Source organism: Mustela nivalis (genome assembly GCF_964662115.1).
Source record: "Mustela nivalis genome assembly, chromosome: 10".
In the NCBI taxonomy this organism is placed as follows: Eukaryota; Metazoa; Chordata; class Mammalia; order Carnivora; family Mustelidae; genus Mustela; species Mustela nivalis.
In genome coordinates this window covers 52,410,017-52,433,362 of record NC_139029.1, presented here as the reverse complement: position 1 = coordinate 52,433,362, position 23,346 = coordinate 52,410,017, and the positions used below count along the sequence as shown (strand labels likewise).

The window sequence follows — 23,346 nt, the reverse complement described above, 5'->3', positions numbered from 1 at the left end:
GGAAAACTATCTTAACGTAGGTCAATAGGCTTGCAAGAACCAACAACTATAAACCCTTCTTGTCAACAGGCTGGTCACTCTGAAGAGAAGAAATCTGAAGAAAATCCCCAAGTTCTGTAGTCATTCCCAGTGAATTAGTCCTTTATTTTGAGAACATGGGGGAGTAGAAACCAGTCTCAATCTAGTTGAAAACGAAGCTTGTGTGTTTTCTGAGGAAAATTTATAGAATGACAGCAACATTGATAACATATTGATACACACATTAGTTTTATCTGGCCTGGTTGCTCACTGATTCGTTACTGTAATGTACTTGTTAAAAGAGTCTGGATTCTGGAGTTAGACTTCTGGAATCAACTCTTGGCTTCTCTGCTTGTTAACTTCCCAGTCTTAGTAAAACTACTTAATCTCCCTAAAGTTCAGTTTTCTTATGTGAAATATAAACTTTATAACAATATCTACCTCACTGTGTTGTTTAAAGAATTAGGGGAGATATTGCATAAAAAAGGCACTTAGCCCAGAGCCTGATCAAAGAATAAGAGCTTAATAAAATGTTAGCTATTGCTATTTGTTGTCAATCTAAAGCTTTCGGGTCAAGTAAAGGTTTTGAAACCCTTGTCCATTCATGAGATCTTGGCAATGGGAAAAGCTAATGGTGATTTCTTTGACAGAAACCTGGCAAGCTGTGAGGTACAGCAAGACAGAGAATTGAGCTTGGACCTCTGATACTTACAATGCTCAAACTTGGCCAATTTCTCTCATGATTCTGATGGGCTACTGTAGTTCACTCTATATAACATTCTTTTGCGGAGTCTATATTTTCTCCCTCTGCGCTAGGGTTTGGGAGATAGCAGGTAAGAGGAGCACTCCTTGTGGTCACAATTCCAAAGAAGCTTCAGAAACATTCATCAAGGGCTGGGTTGCTAGTAGGGGATATTGGTTTGTTTTATCACTCCTGGCATCAGAAATTACTCCTGCTTCCAAGTTAAGAATCAAGGCAGGCTACTCAAGTAGGATTGGCTGAATGCTGTAGAAAACCCATTTGGATTTTGTGTTAGAGTCGCTTTTTATTCATGATTTCAAATCTCAAATAAAGTCTCGACACAGCCTGGAAGTCCCACTGAGAACTTTCAGTGACACTACGTACTACCTGCTCCCTTTTCAAATACCCCTCTCCTACCACAACTTAAATCATCAGATGAGAAAGAACTCTCTCAGTTCTGATCATGTGTACAAACCCATCTCATAAGGCTGTTGTAAGGATTAAATGAGTTAATACATGAAAATTATGTAGAGCATTACTTGTCACAGAGCTTACTCTGGAAATACTACCAGAGTATTAAGTAAGTATATACTTACTCAGGAAATGCTACCTATAACGATGACTATTATTACTTGTGCCTAAATCCATCTGCTCCTTCTTCCACCTGAAAAGGTGTCCCTGCTCCTGACAAATGCCAAGCCCTCACCTTGCTTTCTGGGACCCACTGTCCTTTACATCCTCTAGAATTTTCCTTTGATTATTTCCCCTCTTTCTTCATCAGTAATTTCTCCTTCTCTCTAGATTTTTTCCATCAACATAAAAACATGCTTTACTATCCTCAACTGTTCAACCCGCTCTGAATCTGGCTTCTCTCCTTTAAGTCCTACAAATCTGCTCTTCTCAAGATCATCAGGGAATTCTGTTGTCGAAACTGGTAGTCACTTTCTATCCTCAACTTACTCCAACACAGCTGATGGCTATGTTTCTCCACCCAGTGCCCTGTCTCAGGTTCCACACTTTGGGGTTTCCTCTTAACTCTCTAATCATTCTATCTCAATCTTTTCCCCAATCCTGTCCTTCTCTACTGAGTATCTAAATGCTGTCACTTTCCATGAACATGGGCCTAGACTTGTACTCTCCCTCTACATCCCCTCTCATGCCCATAGATTTATCCAAAACATGTGTGCTCCAAACTCCAAGTTCATATCTCTAGCCTAAGCTGTTTTATACCTACATCGTATCTCCTCTAGGATTCAAAACAACACTCAAAATTAATAGCTCAGACCAAACTCTTGGTTTCTTTCTCACTCCACCAGCCAAAATTTCTTCTAATCTTACCCATCTTAGTCAGGGGCACCTGGATCCAAGCAGTGGCTTAAGCCAGAAGCCTGGATTTCATTCTTGATTCTTGCTTTTCTGAATGTTTTTACCCTTACCCCTTACCATTTACTCCATTAGCAAGTTTCAGCTATTCCATAGCCAACATATGTACCTGATGTCCACTTCTCTCTATGCCTGCTTCTCTACCATTGTAAACTAAACAAGCATCATCCCTTACCTAGTCTGCTTCAATGTTCCCCTCACTTCCACTTTTCTAATCCAATTTATTATCCACATTGATGTCTGAGTGAGCTTTAAGAAGTTATATAGCATTTTATTCATTTTGGGGGGGCTTTCTAATTTGCTTAAATATCATCTTAACTCTTTCCTAAAGCCTACAGGGCCCTATAAGATCCTCAAGCTTATGCAACTTATATGCCTCCTCTGTGAACTCCTGACCCCTATTTAATTACTAACCAAGATCCAAATTGAACTCTCTGTCCTTGATGAACCCCCTCCCCGTATGTCTAGACTTCACGATCCTCAGAAAAACCTACACTACAAACTTAATATTTATATTTATTTTATATTTTTATTATAAAAATATTTTGTGCATTTTTTATGAGCCAAAGCACTGGCTCAGGAAATGAGGATCAAACATTTCTATGAGGATCGAACAGTGTTCATTGTTCTATGAACTAACATTTATTCAGCATCTTTTGTCATGCTAAGTATTTTATATGAGTTAGCACTCATTATAATTACCTAATTATAATATCATTAGTACTCATTGTTCTCACTACAAACCCATTTTCAATTTATTTTTATTGAGCAAATATTTCCATAACACATACTACGTACCAGGTCTTAGTTTAAGAACGTTACAAATATTCATCCACTTAATCTTCATAGCAAACCTAAAGGATAGGTAGTATTAGGATACTTTGGGAAACTGAGGCAAAGACAAGTTATTTACCCAGAGCCATAGAACTAATAAATGGCAGGCCAGAATTTGGGCCCAGGCATGTAGCTCCAGAATCTCCATTCTCAACCATCATTCTATGCCCCCTTGCAACTCCTATCAAGTAAGTATGATTACTCTTCTTTCTAGGAAGTACTCGAGACCCTCAGGTTAGCCTTGCTAGGGTTACACAGTTAATTCATGTATTCAACACCAAATACTCACAGAGTGCCCTCTAAATGTTAGGCACTATGCAAAATTCACATATGTGTATCAAAGATATATGATAGCTGGGGTGCCTGGCCTGGATAGCTCAGTGGGTTAAAGCCTCTGCCTTTGGCTCAGGTCATGATCCCAGAGTCCTAGGATTGAGCCCGGAATCGAGTTCTTTGCTCAGCAGGGAGCCTGCTTCCTCTTCTTTCTCTCTGCCTGCCTCTCTGCCTACTTGTGATCTTTGTCAAATGAATAAATAAAATCTTAAAAAAAAAAAAAAGATACATGATATCTGAAGAGACTTGTCCTCAGGAGTTTATAATACAGCTGATATGTGGACAGTGTGGGATTTAGATTTAAGGGTTAAGAAGGCTTCTTAGAATCCTTAGAACACTTCTAAGAAACCCTTCTCAACCCTTAAATCCAAGACTTGTGACCTTTCCATGACTCTATCCTTATAGAATTCGGTGAAATTGTTGGGTCTGGGGCACCCGGGTGGCTCAGTGGGTTAAGCCTCTGCCTTCGGCTCAGGTCATGATCTCAGGGTCCTGGGATCAAGCCCCACATCAGACTCTGCTCAGCGGGGAGCCTGCTTCCCTCTCCCCCCACCGCCTGCCTGCCTGCCTCTCTGCCTACTTGTGATCTCTCCCTCTGTCAAATAAATAAATAAAATATTTTTTAAAAAATTGTTGGGTCCGAAGAGGACCCCTCAAAGAACAGGTCGTGGAGCTGGGACAGCTCTGAAAAGCTTCCCCGAGGAGGAGGGCAACGCTCATCACTTAGTGTTATTTAAATGCTTAAATGTTTCGGGACGCCTGGGTGGCTCAGTTGGTTAAGCAGCTGCCTTTGGCTCAGGTCATGATCCCAGCGTCCTGGGATCGAGTCCCACATCGGGCTCCTTGCTCAGCAGGGAGCCTGCTTCTCCCTCTGCCTCTGCCTGCCATTCTGTCTGCCTGTGCTCGCTCTCCCCCACCTCTCTGATAAATAAATAAAAATAATCTTTAAATGCTTAAATGTTTCATATTTAAGTATCATCCCCATCCTCACTCACTGCAGTCACCTTGAGGACGAGGACTCTAACCTAATATTGCTCCCAGTGTCTGGAACTGTGCTGCACACACACCGTCCAATAAAGGCATCTTGAATGAGTTGTGACTGGCTGAGTCCTTACAACAGGGAACAAAGCTGGCAGTCTTCGGTTTTGCTATGTGTAAGATTTCTTCAAGCTTCTTCAAACTTAGACACTTAATTACTATGGCAGACATACACTAGGTTTTCCTGGCTCTCTGGGGACTGTTACTCGAAGAGTGAATGCAATAAAACCTGGAGGTGTTCTGAATTTTCTCCTCACCACATGGCCAAGGTCCTCTGCACTTCCAGATTCAATACTGTTCTCCCTAAAGAGGGAGGGGAACCTCACAGCCCCCGTCCACTGCCACCAAGGCCTCTGGAACCGGGAGTCCTGCCTCTGTGACCACAAATGCTCTTGTGTTTACGTTGCCAAAATAGGCAAACTGAATTCCCACATTTTTTTCACTAGTGCAATGGGAAGCACCAGGGCCTTGGTCCTAGGAAATGATGAAAACCCCACCCAGATGTATACAGAGCAAACACTGCTGTTTGCCATACTGCCTTGTTTGTTTTGGAGAAAAGTAGATTTATTAATAATAAAGTTTCACCATGGGGCAGGCACTTCTGAGTTACAAAGTATCAGTCATAGAAAGTAACTCCGGAAAAACCCCATTAAGTCACCTAGTCCTGCATGTGCCAAAGCTGTAGGCTACGTTTCTGCCTTATGAGCTTTACTGGCATTTCAGAATAAACGATGAGACGTTAAGAGCGATGGCTCACCTGTGAGTCCAAATTACCATTAACGAGGGAGCTCACAATGGGCAAACGGAAAAGAAAACACACACACAAAATCTCAACTCCTCAAAGTTTCAATTCATAACCCTGCGTAGGCTGCTGCCCCAAAATGACACAGAGAGAAAACTGAGGAGTAGACGTCAAGTCACAGAAGCACGTGGCATCTTCTGTGGAGACTCATGGGCAGGGGAGAAAAACAAAACAAAACAAAACCAAAACCCTACATTTATTTATTTAACACTTATTTATTTAACCTCCTGGCTGGGTTGGGTTGTTGGATTTGGTTTTACATCCTGAATTACAAAATTTATCATGGGAACGTGTGTCAGCTCTTCGCTGAGGGAAAGAAAGACTTCTGTTCCTTGTCTTCTCTCATAATAGAGCCAAGTGTCCCACATGGTTGTTTGGAGAAGTTCAAATGTGAAGACTGAGAGCATAACCCTAGCAGGGCTTCCTTCTCTACCTCTTCTGTTCTCTCTTCCTGACAGTGTGCTGCCTGTGCACGATCCTGGTGCCTCCTGCCTGGACTGCTGTTTAGCTTTTACTCTGACTCAAACCATCTGGCCAACAGCTGCCAAAATCAGTATCAGCTAAGATTTACTGAGAGTCAATCACATGCCCACTCTGTGCATACTGTGATCATATATATATATCCTTTACTTAATTTATTTGTCACAACCACTTCGTTTTTGTTGTTGTTGTTGTTGTTGTTTGTTTTGACTTTTTTTTAGATTTTATTTATTTGGCAGAGAGAGAAAGCAAGAACAGGAACACAAGCACGGTGAATGGGAGAGGGAGAAGCAAGCTTTTCACTGAGCATGGATCCTGATTCGGGGCTCCATCCCAGACCGTGAGATCATGACCTAAACTGAAGGCAGATGCTTAATGACTGAGCCACCCAGGCGCCCCTTGTCACAACCACTTTGTAACATAAGGAAGGGGACAGTGTGGACAGTAGCCAAGGCCATGGGCTCAAAATCAGCAGGAAGAATTTTCAATCCTAGCTCTACTATCCCCCCCCCGCCCCCCACCGAGCTTTACTGAGCTATAATTGACCTATAACCATGTCTAAGTTAAAGGTATACAATGTGATGATTTGATACATGGATATATTGTGAAATGATTACCACAGTAAGCTTAGTTAACATACCCATTGCTCCACTTTTTTTTTTTTTTTTTTTTTTGAGAAAGAGAGAAGGGAGGGACAGCATGTGTGGTGGAGAGAGGGGCACAAGGAGAGGGAGAGAGGGAGAATCTGCTCCATTCCTAGCACAGAGCCCGACAGGATCTCACAACCCTGAGATCATGATCTGAGCTGCAATAAGAGTGAGATGCTGAACCAACTGAACCACGCAGGGGCCCCTCCACTACTTTTTAATGGAGGTTTTGGAAAAGTCAGTATCTTCATCTGTAAAGTGTGAAGAACAGAACCCATGTCACAGAGTTATTTTTGTCTTAAAAATAACTTTATTGAGGGGGCGCCTGGGTGGCTCAGTGAGTTAGGCCGCTGCCTTCGGCTCGGGTCGTGATCTCAGGGTCCTGGGATCGAGTCCCGCATCGGACTCTCTGCTCAGCGGGGAGCCTGCTTCCTCCTCTCTCTCTCTCTGCCTGCCTCTCTGCCTGCTTGTGGTCTCTCTCTGTCAAATAAATAAATAAAATATTTAAAAAAAAATAACTTTATTGAGGCTTCTTTTACATAAATACACCTTGTTTTCTCAAGTGAAGAATTCAATATTTTTAGTAGATTTACTAAGTTGTGCAACCTTCATCACAAATCAGCTTTAGAACATTTTTAATCACTCCTCATGCACCTTTACGATCAATCCTGCCTCCTGCTCCTTCCCCACTTTTTGTCTTTATCTCTTTGCTTTTTCTGGATAGTATTTCATGTAAATAAAACACAATTGATGGCATCATAACATATACGGTATCTCATATCTGGCTTCTTTCCCTGAGAAGAATATCAGCCATATCATATATAGCAGGTCTCCTCAGTCTGTTCCTTTTCACTGCTGAATAGTATTTCATTCTCTGAATATAGTTTCTTTTGTCTATCCGTTTACTGGGCAGTAGACCTAATCAGGTTGTTTCCACTCCTTGGTTCTTATAAATAATGTTGCTAACAAGACTTGCATTTAGGACTTTGTGTTGGATGTATGTCTTTGGTTTTCTTGTGTAGACACCAAGGAGTGGAAGTGGTGGGCCATACAGTACACTTATATTTGACATGTTAACTCACGGAATTGTCCGACGTTTAAACTACATAGAAATGGCCTCACCCAAAGCCACGGGGAATACTGATCAATGAAAGTTGCTCTTGTGGTTGTTGCTGCTACTTTTTGGAGGGATGTTTCCACTTGTTTACTGTGTAGATTAGGAGGTTAAAATAAAGCTCAGAGAGGGTTACCAACTTACTCAAGACCACACAGCTAATCTATGGACAAACTGGAATTCTCTTTCCTGTTTTCTGACTCCAAGCCTGGCATCGTCTCCTGCCATCACAGCCAATACCACACTAAGCATCCTGGGGAACACAGCTCTGCTAATAAAGTTCCCTGCCGAACAAATACTGCGGGCGCCTCACTGCACAAGAAATAAAATCTCGATTTGTGTGCTAGGCATACAAAGCCTCCTCCCATTTTCGCACTGATCTTTCCTGCCTACTTTCCCACTGCACACTCTACCCTATCCTCCTTTCACGAATCCCCCAGGATGACTTTCATTCCAAAAACTCAGCCAAAACTCTTTGGGCCACAATATCCTTGTTGGAGCATGATCTGAGTTCTTGAATAAGATTTCTCACTTTTACCTTATGAAGTCTTACCCAACTTTTAAGGCAGAGTTCAAGTCATACCTCCTATACTTTCTTACTTCCTCATCCTGGTGACTCTGAATAAAATTAACTTGTATTTTCCTAATGCACTTAGTTATATAACAGATACTCATGAACACACTGACTTGAGCTGAAATGACTGGGGGGAAAAAAAAGAAAAAAAATAAATACTCAGCTGTGTAATGAATGACCTAGCTATGAGAAGTAGTAATTTTTAAGAATGCAACAAAAATCATTTGTAAAATTCCCAGGTATACCAACACAGTATTACTAGTTACAGAGTACCTAGGGTTGAATCCTGTTCCTCACTACCCATCTTCCTCTGTGTATCTAGAGCACTTTATTTGTGCTTTAGGCAACTTCTTCGCACACTGTATTGTATATCCATTTAAATTTGTCTGTCCCTCAAGACTTTGAGCTCCTCCAGAGAAGAAACTGTGTCTTATTCATTTCTGTGTAACTACTGCCCAGCACAACACCCTGTTCACGTAATAAGTAATGGTGAATACTCACTCAATGCTGAATATATGAATGAGAGGGTTAGTAAATGACAGAAAGAGCTGCTCTCTCTGTCTGACACAGATCACTCACTAAAGTAGGTAGAACTCTCTTGCCTGACATCAGAGTTCTACAAGAGGTTTTTTCCTTTAAAAAAAATTCTAATCTTCCCATTGGCCTATTGTTAATTCCACTTCCTCTAAATCTGAGTACATCAGTAAGTATATATGTAGAATATTTTCTTCCCAGTTCCTTCCTTTAACTCTTTCTAAACAAGGGCCACAAAAAAAAAAAAAGGAATAATTAAAGAGAAAAATTCTGCAAATTTTGTAAGCTCTAAAACACAGTGACTTTTCCTTTTTCCTAAGTAGGTTGTCAGATTCTAAGAAGGATCCAGCAGAGGCTTTGCACATAGTACCGGCATTGTAAATAGCTGCTAAATAATTGGATCCAATGAACATTTATTAAATGCAATGAACAAGACCCTGTTGCAACATTCTAAGACTCCTAGCACAAAGGAGCGAACCAACATATATAGTTGTAACAGAATCAACAACTATGTATTCATTCAGTCAGTCATTGTTCTACTGGCACCGTTTCAAGTGTTTTATATGAAATAACTCATTTAATTTCCATAACTCTAAGAGGAAAGTATTAAAGATGAGAAGAGGAGGATGAAGAATCTGAGGTTTACAGAAGTTTTCAGAAGTAATTAGTGTAATAAGCGGTGGAACTGGGACCCAGGCAGTCTGGCTCCAGAAACTCCCCATGAGAATGCTTCTAAGCTTAGGTGAGAGGCCACGTTCTCTCCATTTCTGTTTCCCCAGCACTTATAACCACTCAATGACCATTTGCTATTAAACTGTGCCAACCACAAGGCTGACAGGGATTAGGAAAAGAATACAGATACACTGTGTTATGCAACAATAATATGGTCTAATGTCAGGGTTGCAAGGAGTGGAAGAAGCCCAGGTTTGGGAGCCAGACCAGAGACCTGGGCTTGAACTCCAGATTCACCAGTAACTAGCTTCGGGGCTATTTATTCTCTGGAAAAAAATAAAATAAAATAAAATAAAAAATTATCCACCCCAACACCCACACACTACCATTTCTGGTCCAAAAGCCATTTTGGAAATTTGAAGGCTCTGTAAGATTGGACTCTACCCTCAAAGACTCAAAACTAATTGAAAATAAAGATGACTAAGTCTGAGGTTAAAAGATTTACCTCAGGTCACACACCTGGTTGGTACTGGTACTAAAATTTAGTTTCCTGAGTTCCAGCTCAGTGCTCTTTCATTTAAGTCACAGAGTTTCACTTGAGGTAAAGAAGTTGAACAAAACACCACCAGAAGCAAATTATTCAAAATGGGACTTTCCAGAGCCAGTCTGGAATTGGACAGCTGCCTCCTTGTGTTCAAGAGAGGCACACCCCAGTTTCACTACAGATCTGAAATCTCTCTTTCCTTGTGATGTCAGAGGCTGGGGACATCTTCTAAGTAGTGAGTAATGCTCTGGAGTTAAGTCTCCCCCTGCTCTGCTATATCCTAAAAATACTCCCTTGCCTTCTTCCCCTGTTGGGATGTCCTACTCAATACCAAAAATACCTTTCAGTGAAGGGGACTTACTCCTGGAAGAGAGAAAGACACTATCACCTCCCTGCCAGCTCAGTTCTTTCCTTGAAGGGCATGACGTACATTTTCTTTTTAAATTCTATCTGGAGAAAAGAGCAGGTTAAATGTAGCACAGGAAAAGGAGGATACTGTCCAGAGAACACTGAGTATGAGTGGAGCAACAGGAGTAAACATCCCCTCAAGGGTGGATATACCTTGAAGAGAGATACCTGTGTGGGCATCGCCCACAGCACTTTACATACCTAACAGCACAGAGGACTAGTGCCAAGTACCTTTGGAGCCAAAGAGCCAGGGCTCAAGTCTTAGCTCTTTCACTTACTAGCTGAGTGTCTTCGTATTAGAAGCTGCCCTCACAGGGGCACAGTTTCAATGGCTAAAGAAAGTGAGATAATAATGACTTCATAAAGGGTGGATGATGAGGAAAAGATCTCATTGTAGTTCCTAATAGCAAATCTTACACTTAGCAGGGGTTTAATACTATGGTAACACTTCTCACCGTGTTTTGTAGCTGAACCAAATGTTTTAGAGTGGATTCTTTGGAAGGCAGCTATGCTCACCACTATACCACCAATGCCCGCTAGAGTGGATTCTTTGGAAACAAAGAAAACACTCTGTGGCTAGTATAGCACTGAAAAATTTTGTCTAACTGCTGTTCCATCACATCAGCTCATAATGCAGGGAAAATCTTGGAATTGGCTGAGTCTGCCCTTCTTCTGAATAAGAGAATCTCATGTTAAACTTTCTACATCTATCTAGATGTGCTCTTCCAGCGGGGCACACAAAATGAACCACCTCCCAGGGAAACACATTCTGTTTTCTGCCAAATCTCTAGTGGGCTAAAGGGTTTACTGAGCCAAAAATTGTCTCTGCTACAAATTCTACCCAGCATAACCTGCCTTTGTGCTTCACCCTGGTGACACAAATGGTGAAAATGGAATGTTTCCCCAACACTGTCTCCTGCTAAAAATTAGAGTGATTCTCCTGCACAGAAACCAGAGCAGTAGGAGGTAGTAAGTAATGCCACCAACAAAATCAGAAAATGAAGTAGAAGGAGCACATTCCATTGATGCAGAAAAAGAGGAGGTAAAGATAAGTGTTTCTATAACTTGAGTAAAACCACTGACTCAAGACCAGGAGAAAAGTTAGGACTTGGGGAAAAGGAACCAGCAGAGATGTCAATTGCTTGAACACCAGAAAGCAGCCATAGTAGGTTCAGTTTAGTAATTTGTCGAGAGCTGCTCTTTTTTCAAAATGTAAATGAGGTAAGGAGGAAACTGCACCCTGAAGGCAGAATCCTAGGTCTGAGGTGTTCCAGATAGAGGTGGTTATGGGAGCCACCTGGCTCACGGTTAAAGTACTCAGAGAGCCCCCCCACCCAAGATGCAGACAGCTGAGGTGAGGGCAGAAGCTGGGTGCTGTGGTGAACATGAGGCTATGTGCTCTGGAAAGGGGCTAGAGGCGTCACCTAGGATGTGTGCATTCTTAGTGGCAGCAATACAAGATGCAGAGGGAGCACTGGTGTGAGGAGGTTTTGGAGTCTATGCTTGAGAAAGAAAGGGTCTCATGGATGACCTAGAGAATGGGGCTGACATCAAATTTTCTCAAGAGGATATGAATGTTCCAGACCCCCTTCTGGGTAAACAAGTACTGTATGTAAAGAGGACACTTGCCACACTCCCAAGATATTTCTGGCCAAATTAACCTCTTTTTGAGGTATTTTCCCCCACTGAGTTTGCAGTAATAAGTTGTGGTCTTCAGACAAAGGGCCCAGAATGACTGGCATTCTTGTAGAGCTGAAGTCCAAGATTCTCTTTTCTCTCACAGCTGCTCAATAGAGAGAATGGTGAGAATTTGGGGCCTCTGTGGTGTCGCCAACATTTAGTAGGTGTGTCGCCACTGCTAGGGACGGTTGGGGTGTTCAAAATACAAACACGTTTCCCTTGTGGTCTTTCAAACCATCACATGCTTTTCAAAACAATTCTGTGAGCTGGGGAGAATGGCTATTTGACCATGTTTTGGAGTAAAGTTTCCATTAGTCAGAAGGTATATAAAGATTTTTATTCTCCTGGGTCTTATATATGTATTTTTTTATTTGTGTAGAGCTGTGTATAATTCTTGTCTGATACCCAGGACAGGCTTATTTATTTGTTGGCTGGTCCTTTCGATGATATATGTGTCAACTTGGCTAGGTAATAGTACCTGGCTATTTAATCACTATCGATCTAGGTGTTGTGACGATATTTTGTAGATAATCAATGGATCTTAAGTAAAAGAGATTACTTTAGATATTATTGGTGGGCCTCACCCATCAGTTGAAGGTCTAGGAGCAAAAATAAGTTTCTTGGAAGGGAACAGATTCTGCCTCAATGCTTCAGCATTAACTCCTGCCTGAGTTTCCAGAAATTCAAACTTGCCAGTCCCCACAATCCCATGAGCCAAATCCTTAAAGTAAATCATAAATATATGTATATATGTATTCTCACACTGGTTGTTTCTTTGGAGAATCCTGACTGATACGGTCTACATCTTCAGGAAGCTTTTACTCTACACTTTTATTTCAGATGATGCAAACTCAAGATCAGTTTCTGAGTCTTATTCAAGTTAGCAATTCCCTTCCCTCCTCCATGGTAGCAGGCCATCATAAACATCTCTTGTTTACGGAACACACAAAAACCAAAATGGATGAACAATGCCAATGGCATAAAGAACAATTATGTTTAAAAAAAAAAAATCAAGGGAGGACATGTATACTCTAAGACCATATATAAAGAGCGGGCCATAAGCAAGACTAATCATAGGAGGCTTTCCATAGGTAAGTCTTTGAGTCAGATTAAGAGGCCTGGAGGAAAGGTGGTTTGGCAGTGTGCAAGGCATGGAGAAAACAGCAAATCAGAGGGCAGCCTAGAAATGATCTGCAGGTAAAGAGAGACAGACTGGTTAAATGTGCAATGAGAGGGGAAGAAATAATAGGAAAACAGGTCAGTGAGGACAGAGGTCTATTGTGTTGACTAAAAAAACTTTTTGAAGAGCCTTTATTTTCCCCTGGGATTAAAAAAAAAAGAAAAAGAAAAAAGGTAACTAGCCAGCATGCATGCCTAACATGGCACAGAGCTGGAACAGGCAAGAGCTGAGGGACTCATTGTCAGGGCAGGTCCTCTGCACGGAGAGGAAGAACAGTTAGTCGCCACTGACTGCCCAAGACTCCTACTACACAAAGCCAGGCTTACGCATCACACTGAAGGAGTGGGTTTACTTCACAGAACTGAGCCTCTGCGGGCAATGTGGGGTTGAACAGGAAGTCATAGGGCTCTGCTCTTCGGAGGTAGGACTGTCCTACAAACTCAGAGAATGGAGAGCTCTGGAGGTTTCACCTTCGCCTTCCAGACAGTCAGGTAGCCCCAGGGCATGCAGCAATTCTTGAAGGAGCCCAATTTTCTTTTTGTGCAGATGGCAATCCAGATTGGCGACACAGATCTTGAGACATATTTTTGTCTCATGGACATTGTTTCAAGTTCCCCAAAGCTGGAGCAACCAGGCAGCTGCAAAGTCATTCAGTTTCTCTGTCCCCCAAAACCAATTTCCCCTCATCAGAATCTACCCCTGACTTAAGGATGTCCATTTTTCCATGAGTAGGTCAGCAATCTTTTTCTCCTTTTATTTACAATCCATTTCACTACTTGTCTTTCACGGTTCGTTCTTTTAGATGATTTTTTTTTTAAGATTTTATTTATTTGAGATAGAATACAAGTGGGAAAGGGACAGAGGGAAAGAGATAAGCAGATTCCCCACTGAGCAGGGAGCCCAACGATCACGTGGGGCTCTATCTGGGGACCCTGGGATGATGACCTGGACCCAAGGCAGACGCTTAACTGACTGAGGCACCCAGGCACCCCTCAGTGAGGTTTTTCAATAAATATTTTTTGAGCATCTGCCCTGTGCTAGGCACACAGTCTAGAGGTATAAGGAATTGAGAAAACAGGCAGTTATAATACATTAAAATTATTAACATTGATTTAGCGCTTTCTTTGTGTGTCATGGTGCTAAACCCTTTGCACACATTAAGCTAGTTCTCACAAGGATTCTCTGCGGAAGGTCCTACTGTTATCCTCGTTCTACAAAGGAGGAAATGAAAGTCCAGAGGCATGGAATTACTTGCCTTTAGTCCTACAGAAAGAAAGATACAACCCGGACTAAACTCAGCCAGTGTGGATCCAGAGCTTGTCTGCTTAGCCACAAAGGTGGATGGAAAGGCAGGCGCTGAGGTTGCATGAGAGAAAGCACAAGTCCCTGCCCCTGACCCCAGGAGCCCAAAGGCGGGTCCAGCAGCTCAACTGAAGGCTCAGGGAGAAGTAGAAATTCAAATCAGATCACGTCAATCTTCTCAAAATACCTCAGTGGCTTCCCATGTTCTTTAACCCCCAAAGACTAAAATTTGCACGTTTCACCCATGGCCTACAAATGCCCTGGCTTTTCTCAGCCTCCTTGGCCTTGTGCTTCACTGCCACCCTATTGATCCTGATCTCAGGCTGGAGCACCTGGAAGGTGTTACTTAACATCTCTACCCACCCAGCTCCTACTCTGTGTTTAGGTCGCAAACTCAAGGTCATTTACAAAGGCCTTTCCTGTCCCCTAATCTACATTAATCTCAATAATAACTAAAGATAATAATAATTAGAGCAAATGTTAAATAATACTAGATGGCAGGCACTATCCTAAATGCTTTATGTCTAACAGCTTACTTAAATATTACAACAATCCTAAGAGTAAGTACTAGCATTATTCCCATTTTTACAGGTGAGTCAATGTTATAGTATTCTGTACTTTTCTTCATTATAATGATCAAATGTGTAATCATGTATTTATTTTCTTAATATTTCCTGAGCTATAAGGTCCACGAGGTCAGGCTCTAAATTCTTTCTCTTCACTAGTATACCTCCACCTCCACTGTCTAACAGTGTCTCATATACAGTAAGCATCTAATAAACATTGATGGACATGGACGTGTAATAGCCATTTCTTTTAAGATTTACACATTTTTATCACTCGCAATAAAATGGCTAGATAACAAAGGAATTAACCGGAAATTATACAGTAATTACTAAGGCTGTAGGTAATTCAGTATGTTTGTTCTCCTGTTGTGAAATGTTCACCATCCCCCTTTCTGTCAGTTAAAACTGCCGAGGTTTACGAGGGGGGTGGGGCAGGGACAGTGTGGTCTAGACTAGAGGAAAGAGCATGTGTTTTCAAGAAATGCAGACCTAGGTTTCAGTTCTGACTTTGTCACTGACTATGTGGTCTTGAGTAGACCCCATGTGTTCCCTGAGCCTCTTTTTCAAAATCTGTGAAATCAGGACAACTACCTGCGGGACAGATCAGCGTTGAGAACTATGTGAGATAACGCACGCAGAGGGCCTAGCCCAGTGCCTGGCATATATCAGGAGTTGAGTAACTGCTAGGTCCTCTCCTCACCTGCACCCAGAGGCAGGCAGGTGGGCTTTCAAAATCCTATGCTTTGCTAGGCAAGCAGCACTAGCCAGACTATATCCCCAAAATGTGAAGTCAAAGTACAAGTGAGGGGGAGGGGGCACAGACTGCGTTACTGCCTCTACGGATCAAACCGGCTGGATCATTGCCGTGGCCCCACCTCACACCAGGGACACAGCCACAGAGTGGGTAGGAAAGTATACAAAACTCTGAGGCGTGACGTTGGGTACTTGTCAACAGCTCTGGCTGGGAGTAAGTCAAGACAATAAATGAAGAAAAAGATCCAGTGAGTCCTGTTGCCTGTTCTCTATTTCAAGGGGACAGTCCCTGCTTTGTTTCTCTTCTCTCGGGTGAAAAACTGTTCCCTGAAATGCTCCTGGCTTCCGAGAACAGCTCGAAAGGCAACTCCAGGGAGTGCTGGCCAGGAGCTGATCAGAAGCAAGCAAGCAGAATTCACCCTGCCCCCCAGGATCATGTGGTTTTGGGGATGCAGGCAGGAGAAAACAGGGAACTTCGAAGGTTCTCTTCCTTCCTCCTCCATTTCCCAACATCCATGTTCGTTCTTCTCTAGGCCGACCCTGACCTTCTTTTCTCCCTCCCTCTCAGCGAGTAAAGGGAAGAGAAAGAGGGAGATGGGTTAAAGGGGGCCTCTTCCCATTCTCAGAAGTAATGGAGAGACAGCAAAAGACGTCAAAGCCCTCCCCTAAGCTGGACTCTGCTGGTGGGCTTTGTTTTCTCTCCAAAGGGAAGCTCTGTATCAGCTCCCACTGTTCATCTCTGCTGAGCTCCCCGAGTTGAAAAGCCCATGTCTGTGCAGGTATGTACCAAGCCCTGAACACTGTATTTAATCACAACTGTATTGAGTGGCAGAGCTGCAATTACTCTATCCTATTAAGTGAAGTCCTCTCACGCTTAGGCAAGAGAAAGCTCTCAGTTAACTACGATCCAGTTTATCAGAGTCTACCCTGAGCATTTTCTGCAATCTGTCTTTAAGAGAAAGAGCCACGCTTGTATGATGTCGTACCTTCCCCTCCACATAATCAGATTTGTACGGTTTCAGGGGAAACAAATCTTAAACTTCAAAGACACCTTGTCTTCTAGATTGTATTCTTACAGAAGGGAAGTAGATCAGAACATTGTAGACAGATCCGAACAGGACTTTCTGTTTTGATTCCCAACTTCTGCCAGCAGGCCTGGGCTCTTAGCTTTCACAGACTGACCACCTGCTATGTGCTGGGAGCTATGGGAAACATTTTGCATAGGATGATTAATAACATGATACTAATACTGACACTTTTCTAAGTGTCAGGAACTATTCTAAGTGCTTTTTGTATGTTTACACAGTTAATCCTTACAACCAATATATGAGGTATGTAAAATGTCTACCCCAATTTTGGAGATGAGGAGATTAGGACATGAGAAGTTAAGCAATTTGTTCCAAGGTCACATACTAATGGAGCTGGGATTTGAAACGGGCAGTCTGGCTCCAGAGTCTTTACTTTTAACAACTATATGCATAGATAGCTTTTCTTATTCAACCCTCCCAGCAATCTTACACGATAGAATATCAAAACACCTACTTTCTAGACAAAACAAAGCTGAGTTTCTGAGAAGTAACTTGTCTAAGGTATTGGCCCAGGGATTCCCAGCCCAATTTAATTCAATATACTACTTTGTTCAGGCACTGTACTAGGCACTTAGCGATAATACAGAGTAATAAGTTAGTCACATTTAGTAATTTTTTTACTGTATTTATTTTAACACTGTCACTTTTATGGTATTTATTTTAATACCACCTGAAGTAATGGATGATAAAGAGCTTACTTCAAGTGAAAAAAAGTTACGTGTAGTCAAGATCAGCCAGGTATGTCAGCACTGTATACACGACTGAGAGCTAGAAGATATTTAGACCAGCCAACTATAAACTCTCTAATCCTTTCTGATTCAGGCATGGATATACACTCATTTGTATTTGTTCAGTCCATAAACATTTATTGAGCATCTACTATATTCCAGGTCATGATTTATAAATTGGGGATGTTAAAAAAAAAATTAGTATTTGAATTTGAGGCAGTCTTAGTTTAAAAGGGAATAGAATTAAATAAATAAGTACAGCATAATATGGCAAGTGCAATAATTGAGATTTGGAGATAATTAACAATTGAGAGTAATTTTGGATGAGTTGCAAGGAGCACATACAGAAGATGGCACATATGCTTAGTCTTAAAGGATAAGAAATGTACTTTTAAAATGAGGATGAGTAAAGGAATTAGCATTTACGAAGCAGGTGCTGTGTATCAGGCTCTGGACTGAGGCTGTGTATTTAGCTGAATCCTGACTCAGAATCTAAGAATCAGTGAGTGGAAAGAGCTGGTTCACTTGACAATGTAAGAACATCCCTGAGCTGAATATGGGAGTGATATTCATGAGAAAAGGCAGCCCAGACAGAGGGAACCTCATATACAAAGGCAGAAAAGCAAGAAGAGCCTGGCATATTGAAGGGACAGTATGTTCAGGGCATCTCGGCCATCAGCTGTGCATGGGGCTTAGAGTGAAAGATGAGAACAAAGAAGGAATTAGAAGCAGAATTCTGAAGGGATTTGTAAAAAGTGTTGGAGGTAGATGATAGCCAACTAAGGAAATAACTACAACTGGGTTTTAGAAGAATAATTCTAGTACCACAATGGAGGTGGGGGGGCGGTTCCAATGGGGAAGGATTGAGGACAACACACCCAGTGGGAGGACCAACATAATGGTTTGGGCATGGGAGGATGAATCACTGAACTAAGAAAGAAGGGGTGAGAAAGAAAAGGAAAGGGGTTGATTAGAGAAAAGGCTACAAGGATTGGCTGTTGGAGGTGAAGAGAGAGATAAAGGACAGACTCTGAAGCCACTACTCAAAGCCAGGAATATAGGGGAAGGAGCAATGGTGGATGAACCCAAAGGGGTCAGCAACAGTGGTCAGATGTCTGGTATTTAAGTGCATACTAACTAAAAAAAGAAAAACAAACATATACATAAAATGTGTACACACACACACACACACACACACACACACACACAAACTAACTAATAAGCAAATGGGGCAGTGCGGGAGTAGGGCAGCGCAGTTTAGAAAGGGAGCTGAGAGCAGAAACCAACATGGCGGGTTCAGATGACCAGATCTGAAGAAAGCTGTCTGCTCAAGATGGCTCTCTACCTCTGAGCCTGGAAGGGGGGACGGGGGAGAGGAGTCCAGGTGTGAGATGAATCTTTGGCTCTGACTCCTGGGGCTGCCCAGGTAAATAGAGCTTCAGAAATACCCAGAAGGAGCCAGCTGTTTCCTGCAGGGCTCTCTCCCACATGCCTGGGAGCTGCATGACCAGGCTTGAGGTAGGCAGCAGCTGGGCTTTGGGAGGACACAGGCACGTGGGCAGCCTCCTGCCTCCTGCGGCAGTGCCGCAGATGAGGCGGCTGAGAGAAGTGCATCTTTCTTTCTAGTCTCCTCCTCCATCTTTTGCCTCAGAGCTCCGGTGCCGCAGCACCCTGCAAGCCTCTTTATCAGATGAAGGGCTGCGGCCACGAGCGGACAGAAATGGCAGAAAGGACAGAGCTGCGCGTGTTTGTTCAGAAGAAACTGTTTATCTGGGGAACTATATGTCAAACACAGCCTTACTGGCCGCCCATAGTGGTTTGCCCAGATAATTTATGCCACCAAATAAACATCAAGCTGGGCTGTGTAGAGCTAGAGGTGAGACGTGTTTTCAGAAGTGGGGAGCCACCCCTCACGGTCTCAATGACAGGAGATGCTTTCGCACACAAAACACTCAGGCAACAATATCTGGGCATCGCCTGAGCCTACTGTAACCAAAGAGAAAGAAAGGCCGGAACTAGAATGCAAAAGAAAAAAATAAACTGTGTTTGGAGATAGGTCTGCTACAATATAAACTTTTCCCTTTCTCTGGCTTACTGCTATAGCAAAACCTGATGGTTGTCTTTGTAAAAAACGTGTCTGTATCTAGGTCCCTGGCAGTGATTTGCCTCTGGGAGGGCCAGCAATCTATTTAATGACTCCATTGACGTCAATAGCATAACTGAAATACTTACTAACATGCATGATTCCAACTTTGGGGTGGGGGGTGGGTGGATGGTGTTTCTCAGCAGCGCAAAAACGTGGAGTGGAGCCAACCCGGAACGGACTCAAGTCTTTCGGCAGCAAGTGAGAAATTAGATGCTGCAGGTTTCACTGGGGTCCACTGAACAGGAAGCAGCATTCACACTAAATTTAGAAATTAATTTTGAACTGGTGGAATAGCCATTAATGAGCAGGGCTTTATTTCTGGCAGTGTTTGCTCCAGGGTAACGTTTTAACTGTTCACACTTTAGTTGACTTGTCAATGTTTTTGCAACTATCCACACTTAATTTTAGACATATATGAAATAATTGCAGATCAGTATAAATAGCTTGATTTTGATGCTCTGGGGTAAACTTTCAGAATAAGGCTATTTTAGACAAAAGCAGTTCTTATAAAACAACCATTTGGGGACTTATTCCCAGAATTACTGGGACTTTCCTCGTGCATTTGCCCTATCGTTTTGTATGCAGCCTGCTTAAACACTTGAGGAGAATCATTAGGACAATTAGCCCAATAATTCAGGCCACAGAACCATCACAACACTAATGAAAAACTTCTCGGAGATTTCTAGTGTTTTCTCTTGTTCCTTTCCGTTCTTTCTTCTTCTCCTGCCACCACCCCACCCTTCTTTTTTTTGTTATCCCCCCCCTCCCCCAGTCTCTCCTTTGTCGTGCATGGCCATGGCCTTTGGCAACAGGATTGATTTTATTCGTATTTGTCCATAAGTGTTGTAATCCCACCTCAGAGCTCTTGCTTAATGTAGAAACCAAGCAAACGTCGTGCTTATGCCAGGCTTCGTTTCCAGTCATCTGACACAGGCCACTGATGTGGTTCTCAGAGAGCCCTTTACTAGTGAACACATACAGTCCATCTCTCATCCCAGGCCCTGGCAGCTCTGGCAAGGAATGAGAACTCGGTCAGTGTCATGACTTCCTGAAATTCTTAGAATCCAAGACAACTCTCTGAGACCCTTGTCGGCTCCTCGAACAGTCCTTGTATCTGGCACACCCCCATGAGCTTTCAAGGGGATATTCATAATCAAGTAAAGATATGGGAGGAACTCATACTGAGAAATAGGCTTCTTAGCAGAAAGCCCCTTCTTCTGTTTTATCAACTAGTAAAAGCATCATTTCCTCCCCACAGAATGGCCTGGACACATAATAGAAGAAAGGGATTCCCATGAGCACTGATTATTTGAGTCTGCTTCTCACTTAGGCCAGTGTATTTCAGACACACTGGAAAGTCCTCTGTTATCACATTTTATTTCTCCATATACAGGCTTTTCTTGAAAAACGTCGAATGGACTGGTGTTGAAAACCACCAAGGCTTTGGAGACCCAGGCTGGGAGAGACTCTGGGTCTGCGGCAGTCCAGCCCGAAGTCCTCAGGCAATTCTCCAATCATCTTCGTGGCATGGTTTTGCTGTCATTTCCAGTGACCCATAGACTTGGGAGTTGTTCTTTATGTCATCTGACATGTTATATTGGTGATGTTCTTGCTCAATATGTTTATTGTTAAATTTTAGAATGGGAAGATTAATATAGACTCTCCCACCTTAGACAACAATTCGACTGCCGAAACACTGTATATACAATATATATTATCAATCAAGTCATATTTATGGGAATCAGAGGTGTTGGCCATTAAAAGGAATACTTCTCTCACCCTTTTGTAAAGCAAAGAGTCATTTTATAAAGGCTGTGAACCCTTGATGATTTATCTTTTTAGGAAATTCTTGCTTCCCATGACATATCTGTACTCTCTATTGAAATGCATACAAAGGCAAGGGATAGAATGGATGGGAAAGCGAGGCAATTACCCTACACACGTATATACACACACACAGTCACCCACCCACTTGTGTGTATACACACACACACACACACACACACATTGATTTTCCTCAATAGTCTGTTTTCTTTTTTTTTCTGTTGCAAATAGTTTGAGGCCTGAAATCCTAAAAATGACTTTTAGTTTCCATGTTGAATGTGTACAGATGATAGAAGCCTGCCTTGTTTTTGGAGTGTTCTTTCTTCTATTTTGTTCCCTTTTTGACGCAGCATGTAGAAAAGGCCTGGAATTCCTGCTTGTGAAAAGGCAAAATGTGATAAAAATCGAGATGTTCCCCACACTCCACAGCATTAGCATTTCAATACTCCCAGGAGGATTTAGTGTATCTTTCTCCTTAAAGCAGGAACATATCATTTTCATGCTGTTATACTTTCTGCATTTTAAATACTCAATTACTTTACTCTGGCTTTGCTATTCAAAGTGCAAAAATGCCAACTTTTTGCATTTAACTCTTTTTGTCCAAAACCCACAGGACCGCACAATTATATATCTATATATGCTGTTAACAGAGTGTGTTTCAAACCTCTTTTCATTTCAATGCAGTAAATTATTTTTTTTCATAGCAAAAAAGCCACAGTTGAATTTTTTTCATACCTACAGAGATAAAAATATTGACTCATTATTAAAATTTAATTTATGAACATTTTTCTTCAGATAAACTCTGCAAACATTATGCAGTTCTGGTCAAATCAAGATTTACTGTCTTCCTACTCCGTGAAAATAGCTCTGCCAATGAATTTTGAATGATAAAGAGATGAATAAGGTACAGCTCCTGTTGTCAAGGTGCTGCAAAGCAGGAGACACATTAGCCATGAATTACAATATAACCTAGAATGGGATTGTTGCCATAGCACACAAAAAGGAGCAATTACACTGATTCAAAAAAAAATATATATATATATTGGGATTCTTTGCAGAGGAGGGAAACTCGTGCTGTACCTCCAGAGCTGAAAAGAGCAGTAACCTTGGTTAAAACGGTGAGAATAAAGGTACTGAAGACTAAGCAATTTGCTTTTATTTCCCCCATGAATTACTTCAGTGAGTGATCCACTTGTAGGAGCAAATGTACCAATTTAACCAGGGGTTCTGACAAGTAGCTCTTAAAATGAATTGCCTTCTCTTCATTTAGATGAATGGGGAAAAAAGCATTTAAAAAATATTTGGCTTTTCCCTTTCTCTCTCTGTCTCTCTTATACTTGCTTTTTATCCAAGAAGAGTTACAGCCGAAGTCAGTCAGGGTTTCCTACCAAACTGGATTGCTGCTAAATGTGTTTAAATGATCATGGAATTCTTGTATCTTCTATCTTGGATTTCAACTGAAATGCATGGGTTCAACTTAGTGATAATAGATGAAAAACTGATCTTATTATCATGAAAAATCACCTTTTAAAAGCAGCACTCCAGCATTCAATTCTGTTTGCTCTGAGCTACTTTTCATTCCCTTTTAAAGTTTCTATTTAAACACACCTCTTTGTCACATGCTGATAAATATTAAAATACCAGGAAAAATCTGCCTGACTTATTTAAGCTGATAATAAGAACAAAACACAGGATGTGTGTGTCCTCCTTCCTTTTCTGGCTGTGGTTAAGCGTTAAGGAGATTTTGAAACCTATAATTACGTAATAATTGGTATCGCTACATTCTCTTCCCGATGAAAAGCCAGAAATTTTGTAGTTTGCCACAAAGACAGACGAAAACAAATTGCCTAAGTGGTATTGTCATTTCTTTGCTCCATTGTTTTAAAAGAATTTAGCAAAAGAATCCCTAGTTGCCAAGCGGTAGTTACTGTGCCAATAATCACAAAATGATCTTTC

The 23,346-nt window shown here is 41.9% G+C and overlaps 1 protein-coding gene and 1 long non-coding RNA gene across 9 annotated transcripts in view; one reads left to right on the top strand and one right to left on the bottom strand.

The window, feature by feature from the left end:
• PDE4B (phosphodiesterase 4B) overlaps nucleotides 1-23,346 on the bottom strand; it is a 573,081-nt gene that overhangs the window by 78,824 nt on the left and 470,911 nt on the right. The window contains exon 9 of one of the 8 annotated variants that reach the window (XM_082686388.1): nucleotides 19,857-21,763. The exons of the other annotated variants lie outside the window; for them this stretch is intronic. Within the exon in view, the coding sequence (XP_082542514.1) occupies nucleotides 21,651-21,763 (113 nt within the window). The 3' untranslated portion in view covers nucleotides 19,857-21,650. Of the gene's footprint in view, nucleotides 1-19,856; nucleotides 21,764-23,346 lie in introns of those variants that run through there. 8 annotated transcript variants of the gene reach the window in all.
• Nucleotides 15,371-21,344, top strand: LOC309842334. The gene is made up of 2 exons (XR_014299610.1): nucleotides 15,371-16,383; nucleotides 20,960-21,344. It is a non-coding gene; the product is annotated as an uncharacterized lncRNA (long non-coding RNA).